Source organism: Echiichthys vipera (assembly GCF_963691815.1).
Source record: "Echiichthys vipera genome assembly, chromosome: 18".
Classification (NCBI taxonomy): domain Eukaryota; kingdom Metazoa; phylum Chordata; class Actinopteri; order Perciformes; family Trachinidae; genus Echiichthys; species Echiichthys vipera.
Genome location: NC_139843.1, coordinates 21,202,932 through 21,214,969, shown reverse-complemented (window position 1 = coordinate 21,214,969; position 12,038 = coordinate 21,202,932). Strand labels below are relative to the sequence as shown.

At 41.4% G+C, this 12,038-nt stretch overlaps 1 protein-coding gene across 4 annotated transcripts in view; it reads left to right on the top strand.

Annotated features, from left to right (window-relative positions):
* Nucleotides 1-12,038, top strand: part of LOC310960944 (myosin phosphatase Rho interacting protein) — a 52,834-nt gene that overhangs the window by 22,670 nt on the left and 18,126 nt on the right. For all 4 annotated transcript variants that reach the window (XM_083932833.1, XM_083932832.1, XM_083932830.1 and 1 more), the window contains exons 8-15: nucleotides 574-700; nucleotides 3,443-3,547; nucleotides 5,938-5,994; nucleotides 7,192-7,260; nucleotides 7,370-7,459; nucleotides 8,316-8,425; nucleotides 8,898-9,465; nucleotides 11,660-11,797. In XM_083932833.1, the coding sequence (XP_083788959.1) occupies nucleotides 574-700; nucleotides 3,443-3,547; nucleotides 5,938-5,994; nucleotides 7,192-7,260; nucleotides 7,370-7,459; nucleotides 8,316-8,425; nucleotides 8,898-9,465; nucleotides 11,660-11,797 (1,264 nt within the window). The remainder of the gene's footprint in view (nucleotides 1-573; nucleotides 701-3,442; nucleotides 3,548-5,937; nucleotides 5,995-7,191; nucleotides 7,261-7,369; nucleotides 7,460-8,315; nucleotides 8,426-8,897; nucleotides 9,466-11,659; nucleotides 11,798-12,038) is intronic.

Sequence of the window (12,038 nt, the reverse complement as noted above, 5' to 3'; positions counted from 1 at the left end):
CTGTGTCACAGTTTGAGGAAGGTTACAGATGGACATCAGTGAGCGTAGGCTGTTTGGGAACATTTCCTCTCCTATGCTTCCATTCCTTTTTAAATCTGTTTTCAGTCTGACTTGCCTAATCCTAACAGTACTTCAGATGCCGTGCACAAACAGGAAAGCATAAAGGGGACTTTTAGTTCCTAGTTCAGATCCTGAGTTTAGGTCCTGGAACCAAAATAGGCTTCAGATATTTGGGGACAACATGTCCCATATGCCTTAGTGCTTTTCAGAGCCATTTACTCGATTGTCATTGGTCTAAATCTTGTGTGTGTGTGTGTGTGTGTGTGTGTGTGTGTGTGTGTGTGTGTGTGTGTGTGTGTGTGTGTGTGTGTGTGTGTGTGTGTGTGTGTGTGTGTGTGTGTGTGTGTGTGTGTGTGTGTGTGTGTGTGTGTGTGTGTGTGTGTGTGTGTGTGTGTGTGTGTGTGTGTGTGTGTGTGTGTGTGTGTGTGTGTGTGTGTGTGTGTGTGTGTGTGTGTGTGTGTGTGTGTGTGTGTGTGTGTGTGTGTGTGTGTGTGTGTGTGTGTGTGTGTGCAGTCGCTCCGGTGTTATTGAGAAGTTGGAGGCCTTGGAGCTGGAGAATCCAGAGAAAATGGAGGTGGAAGAGTCGGGGCGGAGTGGAGCCAGACAGGGCCGTAGTGAGCTCAGACGCTTCCACAGAGAGGTAACACTGTGTGTGTCTGTCTGTGTGTGCGTGTTTCTAATAGATACGGTAAGACTTGTAAACAGTGTTTTTAAACAACATCACATGTCGGAACAGATGTGGGTTCTGCAGTGGACATACCAGCGTGGGTTTTGCTTCTTTTTTTTTCCTGTCCAAGCATCGCCCCCGACCACACCACTATCTTTTCCCTTCACCCTCGCCCTCTTCCCTCCATCTCTCCCTCTCTCTGTCCTGTCTTTGTTTTGGTTGTAGGTCAGAGGTCGGCAGCGTGAGCTGTATTCATTTCCAGTTTCCATTCTGTGGTGGGATTCCCCTGGTGATTACGCTTCCCTTTCCCACCCCGGCCCTCCGTGCTCGGCTAGAACCACTCCAAACCCAACTTAAGGAACACTGAGACCCAACACACTGATACAGAGGCACAGTCAGACACTGTTCAATACTTGGGCTTTGTGTTGTGGCCATAGATCTTTGTCATGCGCGGATGAAAATATCACATTAAGATTCCTGTTGTGCCGTATGCACACACAAGCTATCAGTCATTCTTACGGTTGCTTTCAAACAGTATACACACAGATTCTTGGCAAGTTTAGTCTCATGCCAGCAGTAGGACGACACCATTATGGCCAAAATGATAATCATGATTATTCTGATCAGTATTGAGATTGCAGCGGCCCGGGTTTGAGTCCGACCTGTGGCCCTGTGCTGTTTGAGACTCTCTCTCCCCATTTCCTCTCTTTGTGTACTATCTAATCAAGGCTTTAAAGTATCCTGATTAGTTCTCACAAATATTCATTGATTTTAGGGACAAAGTATTTGCGCTTCTTACTCTTTGCACTTTTTTTGCAACATTTAATCAAACAGATTGTGCTACATCCCTGCTAATGTACAAGTCTTTTTATTGAAATCAGACTGCTCTTTATTCACAGTGTATCTCGTAGAGGAAAAATATGAATAACATTATACATATCTTGTTTTCCGACATTAAATAAACAGAGCTCGGCTTTTACATTGTGATACATTCCTGCTTATTAACACCTCTTTGCATCAAAATAAGACTGTTCTTCTACTAGAAGCAAACTATGAATGAAATTGTATCCTAAAGAGACTAGCATTAACATTCTGATCTAGATGTTGGATTTTCATTTTGCCTGTCGCCCCTTTGGACTTCTACTTTGCACTGCAGCTGCAACATCAAGGAGGGTAAAATTTGTCAGCAAGTGCCAAAAGGCTCAATAGCTGGAGCGCTATCACAGAACAGAGATGATAGATTTGTTTCACTGAGGCATCCACACTCAACCCTGGGTTGGACTATATTTCATTTGAATAATAAAGATATGGGGAACACTGACCGCATCATTGCATCAATTTGCATGTAATTTGTAGACTTACCGTATTTTTCGGATTTAAAATCGCTCCGGAGTATAAGTCTCACCAGCCGAAAATGCATAATAAAGAAGGGAAAAAACATATATAAGTCGCACTAGAGTATATCCAACCGCAAGAATAGACATTTCATCTTGAAAAGCAATTTCAAATAAAAATAGAATAGAGAACAACAGGCTGAATAAGTGTACGTTATATGACGCATCAACAACGACCTGAGAACGTGCCTGGTATGTTAACGTAACATATTACGGTAAGAGTCATTGAAAGAATTATAACATATAGAACATACTCTACGTTTACCAAACAATCTGTCACTCCTTATCACTAAATCCAATGAACTCTTCTTCCTCGGTGTCACTTCTGAACAACTCCGCCAACTCATAGGTACGGAAGTAGCAGGTAGCATCTTTTTTTTCACAATGCAATTCTGCCATGACCCGCCCCCGCTGAATTTTGATTGGTTGACGTGTGTGTGTGACGATTGCTGATATACGTCTAGTCTCTTACATGACTGACATAAATAATAGCCCGGGCTATTATTTGATATTTTACGGTAATGTGTTAATTTCACACATAAGTCGCTCCAGAGTATAAGTTGCACCCCCGGCCAAACTATGAAAAAAACTGCAACTTATAATCCGAAAAATACGGTAGTTGGTATGAGAAAGGAGCCCTGGGGACTTGTGTTTCATAAACCCGCTCAAATGAAATGTTAATACGCAACAATACCTTTAAAGGAACCTTAGCCTGAAGGTAAAGAAATCCATCAGGTGGTTGTTAATAGAGCTGCTGATTTGCAGCATCAGCTGTTTGTGTGCACTCTGGCACACAGCCAAAGTGCACCTGAGCGGAAACCATCCCTTTTATTTGTAGCACCGTCTGCTGTAACCCTCCAAAAGCACAGCTCCAGTCACATCGTGTCATACCCCAATGTGCCCGTGGGGTCAGAGGCCGTGTCCCAGCCTTCATTTAACAAGCTTTGTACAGGCTGCCGCTGCAGGGTGCCTGAGAGGTTAATATTTGATTAACTGTGGCTCCCCAGCTATCAGTAGGTTGTTGTTTTCATTCTCTTTGGTTATTTCGCCCAAAACGTGGGTTTTAAAAAAGAAGGAGCAGGTGCCGTGTCATTTCTCTACGGCACATTAATGCTCACCCAAGCAGAAATGAAGAAATTAGTTGATGTGACGTTAATTATTTTTGCTTTCTGTATTGTTCTGTACATGTTGTTACTCACGTAGTCACGTCAAGAAGCACCATTTTTCTGTTTAAGTATTTTTTGTTTTGTATATTTTTGACTAGAGTTTGAGTTTATTGACCTAACACAGGTATAAATACTTGCCCATGTGTGTTGTTTAGGAGCAGAGACATGACATGGGTCAGGGTCTGGATTTTCCCTCCACCCTGCCGCCTCTGAGGAGAGCCAAGTCCCTGGACAGAAGGACCACTGACTCTGTGATGACGGTGAGTGCTGACTCTTCTCTTGCTTTTGTAAAACAGCCTCATTAAGGTCCAGGGTTCATCTCTACGGAATCTTCTGTGACTGACCTTTTTCATATTACAAACACCAGTCATCCCAATGTTTTTCTTAGAGGAAATTACTTCTCATCATAGACACAGTGTATAATTCATCTTGTTTATAAATGGCAGGACTCATGGAAGCTGCTTTGGGCAAGTTGCACACAGTTTATCTTATTAAGAAAACCCAGAATTAGCCATTGTTAGAAGAGCTACATTAAGCATGTTTTGGGCCACTATGTAATTAGGTAATGTTGGTTTGGTAATGCTTTTTCTAATTGGCTATTAGAAAAAGAAGATTAATTTTCTGTTGTACAATTAATCAAATGAATAATTTCAGTTCTACACCTGAGTTTTTACTTATACATCAAACTAGTGCACTTAGATGCACATAGAGAAGATAGTACTGTATATAGCATGATGCAGCTGATACAGCTGATGATAACATTTGCATTCAAATCTGTTTTGATATCAACCAACACTTGATTGCTGACATTCCCTCTGAAAGCCAGTGTGTTTCAGTGTGTCTCTGGTCTCACAGACAAAGCCTCTTCTGTTCTGCTGAGCTGTAGGATCCAGGGTCAGCATCAGTGCCAGGTCTTCAGCTGTGTGCTGTGTTGGAGAGAGGTCGCTGGGTTGTTGTTGGGGCTGAGAGGCTAGATTTGGTTAGGTAACAGAGTTAGGAGAATTAAAATTGAGAAAGGTCTCTGTGGTCGTCCTACAACAGCATGACAGCTTTGCTCAGAAAACATCTTTCCCTAGTTTTACTGGGGAGACTGCTAAAGGGGGAATGGAGCATTTACAGTATGATACAGATAGCTATGTACTGTAGAATTGTGACTTTGTCCCATAGACTGTAAAAAAAAACAATGGCCATAGCCACCGTGACATCACCCAAGTTTGTGGGCAATCGTTTTGAAAGCAATCTTGGTATTTTGGATCCAAGAATGACATATTTGGACAAGAAGGTGGAGCTGGGGAGGAGTTCTTAGTTGCTGTCTTTTTAATGGCGCTGCGCTTAGCTAAAGCTAAACTTTTACCAGTTTTTATCCCTTAAATTTCCCTTAAGTTACCAGCTAATGCTAGTGCAAGCTAGCTTGTTTAGCAAGGTGCAACCACCGAACACTAACATTTTTATGCAACCAAACTATTAAAATTTCCTTTGATGACATGAAACAAGTTGACAGCTATTCTAATATACACAGTGCACATTGCTAAGCATCTATCCTGATTGACAGGATAGATATACAGTTGCTGTATAGCCCTGCCCTAAAACATCCCCTGCTTTATAGCCTGCTTTACTGTAAATGGAACCATCATTTACAAAATTAACATCTTGCTGTATTGAAGATGACTTGAAACTAGCGATTGAGACCATAAAGTCATTTAAATTTAAATTTTTCTCATTGACTTCTATACAATCAGACACCTTTGAGTCACCCCCTGTTGGGCAGTAGAAAGAATGCAGTTTTAAGGCACTTAAAAGCTATGTCCATTCTTTTTTTTACAGTCTGTGGTTTTTCCTAATGTTTTTTTGGCCATGGTGTGGATGTTGTAGGCCAAACCTCCATGCTGCGGGGGGCAGTGCCGCCCCCTCCTCTCCCTCTCCAGGTTAAACTTCTCACTCTGCTCCCTCTGTGTGCAGATTTTGCCCGCTGCGTGTCTTCATTGCACCCAGTCTGTGTCATGTGTTTTATTATATTTCTGTCTACGAGAGAAGAGAGTCAGGTGTGTGTACGTATGTATGAATGTCTGTGTGTTTGTGGCAGTGTATATCACAACTTACCACTGCTTCCTGAGGTCACCATTCACATGTTTGTGTTTCTTCCACTGTGTGGAATCACAGCAGATTACAACAGTTTTGAGCACTAGGGTCTGCATCCTCAGCTGGATTAACACAGACTGACAAATCTGTCAGAAGTTGCCCCTGGCCAGTGGACCACATTCAGACAATGATACATCTTCTAAATTTGCCTTTCGATCCATTGGTAGGGTCAACTTCTACCCTCAGCTGACTGAGTGGGCATGTGTTTTTGCTGGTCTCAATAGTTTATAGAAAAAATGCTTTTGTACTTGAATTTGACCTATTGCAAGTGTCATTTAGGAATCGCTTCAGGCTACTTTTTTGGATGAATTTGTAGTCTGCTTTATGTTGTTATATTTTAAGATAAGTGGTAGTAATCTACTGCAACACTTTAAAAAAGAAAGTAAACTATCATGGTTTGTATTTGATTGCTTGTCAGGTAATTTTGCACGTTGAACAGTTTGATACCCATAGTTTTCCCCTATGCTGTTTCAGACAGATGTTTTCAACGTGTTTTCTTTTGTTTTTCTAGCCGGATTTACTGAACTTCAAGAAAGGATGGATGGTGAAGCTGGATGAGCAAGGCCAGGTACTTTATCAGCTTTTAATCTGCCTTTGTCTTTAAAAAGTTTACAAAGTGGAGTGCCAAATGTGGTCAAATAAGTCCTTATTTTTGATTGTTGATGTTTAAATAAAATCTGTTTGAGTAAAAAATCATAAGTAAAATCTAGATGAAAAGAACATGTCCTGCATTGTTGCCCTGTGAAAATGAATCTTGCGAGTCACGTAACAAGTGTGTGCACGTGGCGCTCGTCATGCCACTCACCTGAAGCGCTGAGAAGAAGAGCTGTAAAAAGGTCAGTGGGAACTGACACTCAAACTTTATCTCTGCCAAAAAGGCGCCTTAAATCTGCAGCACGGGGACATTTTGGATATGTACAAACTGAGCAGGGCGTTATTGTTGAAGATGGATATCTAATTTGCAAAGTGTGCAAGTGACTGCAAAGGGTTTAACACTTTGACTATGTTCCAACATCTTCGAAAAAAATCATTCACCTCTTTATGCTCAAGTCAAGGTAAAAAAAAACAACTGAAGCAGTGAATGAAATGTTTCTAAGCTGGACCAACCCAGTTTAAACTGGGCTGGAAGAGTTGACGACGTGTTAATGTTTACATCCTGAATCTAGTGGGGATATGTAGTAGTTACCTGGATACATGGAACTCCAGTTCTATAAGTAACTGCTGAACCCTCTATTTTCAATAGAAAGTAGACTGTTGTGTTTGTTGTGCAGAGCCAAAACAATGCTTTTTTTGTCTTTTTCGTTCCATAATGTTGAATAATTAATCCCATCGTTAATAATCGTGAAAAAGGTAAAGCTCCCTCTGACAGTAATTGTAATTTCAAAATCTCATATCCTGACATCCCTGATGGACACAGTGCAGTAAATACAAATATAATGTTGGTAACATAATACATAATGTTATGAGTCATCAAAAAGGGATTCAAAACCCAGTTCAAACAGCATCTGGAGCGCTCTAAAGCACTCCCGTCTTCTGTGGCTTTACACAGATGTGGTCACACTTTGATCGACCTAAAAGACCAGAATAAATAAAACTTTAAAATCCATCTTTATGATATAGAGAGAGAGAGAGACAAACTCTGGCATCGTCAAGCAGGTTATATTGACCTAACTTGGTGTTGAATGTGTGACTACTTTTTCTATATATCTTATGACCTTAACATGCTCTGTGCGTGTCTTTGTCTTCTTTCCTGTCCATGTTATAGTGGAAGAAATACTGGTTTGTTCTGACAGACCACAGCCTGAGATACTACAAGGATTCCATTGCAGAGGAGGTGAGCTGATTATTTTATGTTAATAGTTACTGTATATTTTAATGTTGAGCAGTTCTTTTGTTAATCCATTTCATGTTTGGCCCGTGTCTCACCTTTCGTGTCACCTCAGGCCTCTGACCTGGATGGTGAGATTGATCTGTCTACTTGCTTCAATGTAACCGAATACCAGGCTCAACGCAACTATGGTTTCCAAATACATGTAAGAGGCTTTCACTTCTCATAAAGGACAAATCTTTTTACTATGATTGCTGTATGTATGTATTTATGCATGGATGTCCTTTCAGGTATTTATATTAGCATAGGAAACGTGTCACTGCACAATAGCCTTTTTATAATGACATAAAAGCCTTTATACATTATGCTGTGATTGCGTAGACAAACTTTTTTACAGCACGTGTATTTAATTACATTTGGAGGAGGCCCTGGTATATTGTGGATGCTGGCTCACTGGATAAGCTTACTGGGTCACTTATTGGAGCCGCTAAGCGCTAACATAACCAATTTCACCTGTGCTTTTCCTTTTCTACGATGAGTCAAAACGTTCTATACAACAGTTCTATACTGTGAAAATGACATGTTTTAAGTTCGGTAATTTGTGTCTTTTTATATTCAAATTAGGTAGACAAACTATTAGAAAGTCAGTTTATGTAGTTTAATACAACATAGCCTCAAAATATACCATGCTGTTATCAAAACACAAACAACTGTAGTCTAAGTAAGGTAGGTCATATCTCATATCTGGATATGTCACTTTATATGGATAAACAGATAGGAATGCTTGTTTCTGTCTAACCCAGTGAGTGAAAGTACCTGACCAATAAAGTACATCACCATATGAACACAGAAATCAAAGCAATTCTCCAATGACCTAATACACCCAGAATATTAAACAGATAGCCACCACAGTATTAACAGTTTGGCAACATCTCTGATGGTAGACACGGTATATAATCTCATGGTATAAGCTGTCATATGACCCAACCCTCTAAACGAAAACAGAGCTTTTAGTCAAAGTTAAACCAAATTATTATTTAATGGTGCTTTTAAATGTTTAGACCCAGGAGGGAGTGCACACTCTGTCGGCCATGACTGCAGGTATCCGCAGGAACTGGATCCAGGCGGTCATGAAGAACGTCAGACCCTCCACCGCCCCTGATGTGGCAAGGTCAGTACAACCACGCTATCACTACTGCAACTTCTTTTGTGTGTTTTACAAGCATATTGAAAAATACATATATATTTACAGCACATTTATGATTGACATAGTGACGGATACTTTGGCACTGTACTTATTTATATTAGTATTAATTCATATTTATATATATTAGCATTCCTTCTCTTGCTTTATAGACTTTGGAGAAGTGACATAATCAAACAAAAAAAACTATTTTTACTCTGTATGAAAAGGTAAAATCAATAAGTAATGAATCAATGGCATCAATGAATACTAAAGTTTTCCAGCCGTCAATAGATTATTATTAAGAGGTGTCTCTATACATTTAAAGTAGATTTACTGCTGTAACAACACAAGGTCACCCAGCAAAAACAGACAAGGTAAAGACAGTATAGTAGAAAAAAAGACAATGAGCCTTTTGAAGCAAAAATCTTACTTCCCTGCCCCTTTCACTGCCTTTCAGCTCAACTGAGGATCACAGCTCCTTCTCTCCTTTGGAGGGTCTGGTTAGGCCAGACGTCACCCAGGACTCTGCCTCCTCTGAGGCCTCGTCTGTGGAGAGAGAATCCGCTCCAGGTGTCATAAAGAGCCGGGCACGTGAACGCAGAAGAGAGGGCCGCTCTAAGACCTTCGACTGGGCAGAGTTCCGACCCATCGCCCAGGCTCTTGCTCAGCAGCGGGCTCAAGAGGCCGAGAGCCTCCATGCAGACCTGGGAGAGCTAGAGCGCAGTCGGAGAAGAGAGGAGAGGCGGAAGAGGTATGAGTCCGCGACAAGCTCATCAGCGGAGCAAGCATCCGTTGAAGAAGGAGGGAGGACGGACTATGAGAGTGGAGAGGGAGTCGGACAATCGGATTCATTAGGTCCTACGTCTCTGGAGAGGCAGCAGAGGGTGGAGGAGGTGATTGAACAACACTGGCAGCAGGTGGAGAAGACACCAATACGGGAGGAGAGGAGGATGCCTCTGCCTGCCACAGTGCAATCCAGAGAGACTGTTGAGCTGGAGCAGCTGCTGGAGAATTACAAGCAAGGGGTATGTTCAGACTACTCACTGATTATTAACTTTAGTGAGTGCACGCACAGAATGTTACAAACCGGCGTAACAATAAGTAGTACTTGTAATAAAATCATGTCTCACTTTCCTCCCATATTATTTGGCTACATGCCCTGAATCACAACGGCACATTAGGTTGTTTCCAGTGTTGTGTAATTGGTCATGTAACATCCCACTGTGCATCAGCTGTCTGTCATTTACACTCAATCACTACCAAGCTACTTGCTAGCTCCTTCTCCAAAATGAGCACATTCTGTAGGTTGTTAATGTAGAAAAAGACACGCCACTCATGAGCTGAAAAAGACAGCCCATTCCTTATTTTTCAATCCAAACTGATTGATAGCGATGTTTTCTTTCGCAAAAAACAGATTTAGCAAAACAACACACAAACACCAGTATGGTGGGAGTATATTAACCAAGTAGCAAAAGTTGTCAAAATATACTTAAACAGAGTTCCCACATGTTCAGGAACACCTGGGAATGTAGAGAGTAGTTTTGCAGTCATGGGAACACCTGGAAATTGATTAAAATTACCAAATGTCCTGAAAATAATCTATGTAGTTGTGGAAAGGTGTAATTGAAAGAATGGACTGAAGCGATCTTTTCGGTGTCAAGTCTTTCTTTTCAGGAGCTTTGAACAGAAATCACAGAGAAGTCTAGGTGTAAATACTAGGCCTACCGATGCACGACATGACCATTTGTGAACTAGTGCTGTCCCGTATTTTCAGGAAACTTCCTGGAACTGTCCTGGAAAATGATTACTTAAGAAGAGTAGGGACCCTGTTAAAAGTTTGCTTTCTCCAGGTTTTAAGACAGTGAATGATGTTAGTCATAAACTAATTAGTATATCAGTTCTTTCAAACGGTGATTTTTTTGTTTTTGTTTTGTTTTAATACGACAATTCACCATGACGTCACAACAACAACAATAGTCTTCTTCCGGGTGGCAAAAGTCGAAGCGTTCTCTGATGGCACCACTAGTAAACAAACCCTTCTGTGTCTTTTAACCAGAGGAAATGACTTGAGTTACTGGGTGATCTGGACCGAAGTGGAAGTAGAATTAATCTACACACTTCTAAGAATCTCCAAGTGAAGTTTCATATTTGTACATGAACATTTACATGAGTCAAATGAGTAAACTAAAGTGACGATGATGAGTGAAAGCTGTAAGAACTTTGGTGGTTGTTTACAGTAAAATGACTTTACGACTTTACGGTTTATTTTGGAGCTGTTAAAGCGTGTCATTTTATTGTGAAGGACTGAAGTTTGGTCCTGGTTGTTTTGACAGCACTGATGTTAATGTGGACGACCAGCAGCTCCAAGTGTTTACGGAGAGGAGATCAGGGTGTCCGACTAGAGAGGAGCACACGGCTAATTCAGTGGTGTTAGCGTCCTTTTGACCACTCTGGTTAACACACAAGATAAATCGACCGTTAAAACGATATATGGTTACAAAGATAAGGAGTTAGACTTTAGTTAAATTAACTCAAAAACAACATACATTACTCAAACATTAGTTAGATTGAATTTAGCCAGAAACTGGTGACACAGATCTGTTCTCTGTGAGAAAATGTCTCCACAAACACCATGATGGCTTGTTCCCAGTCTGCCCCATTAGAAGAGTCTCCTCCTCCACCAGGCAGTCTGTTGGTCTTCTCTGTAGCTCTAGTACAGGGGTGCCCAATCCTGCTCCTGGAGGGCCACTGTATTGCATGTTTTAGGTTTCTCCCTGTTCCAACACACCTGATTCTGATGATTATCAAACCTGTCACAAGCTTCAGCTGCTTGATAACGAGCACTTCATTAGACTCAGGTGTGATAGAGCGGAGAGAAACCTGAAACATGCAGGAGAGTGGCTCTCCAGGAGCAGGGTTGGGCACCCCTGCGCTAGTACTTTTGACCACGTCCACTCGCTTTAACCTACTCACCCACAGGTCCCGCTGGATAAATGTATTATTTTCTGAAGGAAATCAATAAAAACCCCATCAGGCTGCACAACCCCAAACACAACACATTTTCGTTTTTAACTTTGTTTAAAGAAGCAGCTGATCCGCGTCAGGTCAGTGATGCTGCTCGCCTTCTGCCACCTGGAAGTATCTTGACGCCTGTCGTTTACAAACATTCTGAAACGCCCTATATTAAACCTGTTAAATGTTCCTTCCTTCCTCCTGCAGATAGAGGACCTGAAGGCACAGCTGGAGAGCTGTCACCAGCAGCTCCTTGACTCAAACAAGCACAAACAGGAGTTGGAGCTCCAGCTGCGAATGGCTCTGGAGAGAGATCAGGACATCCGGACAGGTTACATCTCTCCGGTGAGTTATCAGTGTCTGTGTATTCAGCGTGCAGCTGCATTGCACTCTCTGTTTTACTTTGCTGTGATGGGACATCCTGTTGTAGATTTCATGCAATCTCCCGACTGAGCAGTGTTTTCTCCGCCATTTTGTAACATCCTCTGCATGTTGTATTTTATTGTAAGAAAACATCAAACAAACTGACATCAAAGCAACAAAATGGCTACAGATATGTGGCTTTGCATGAGTTCATTGCATGTAT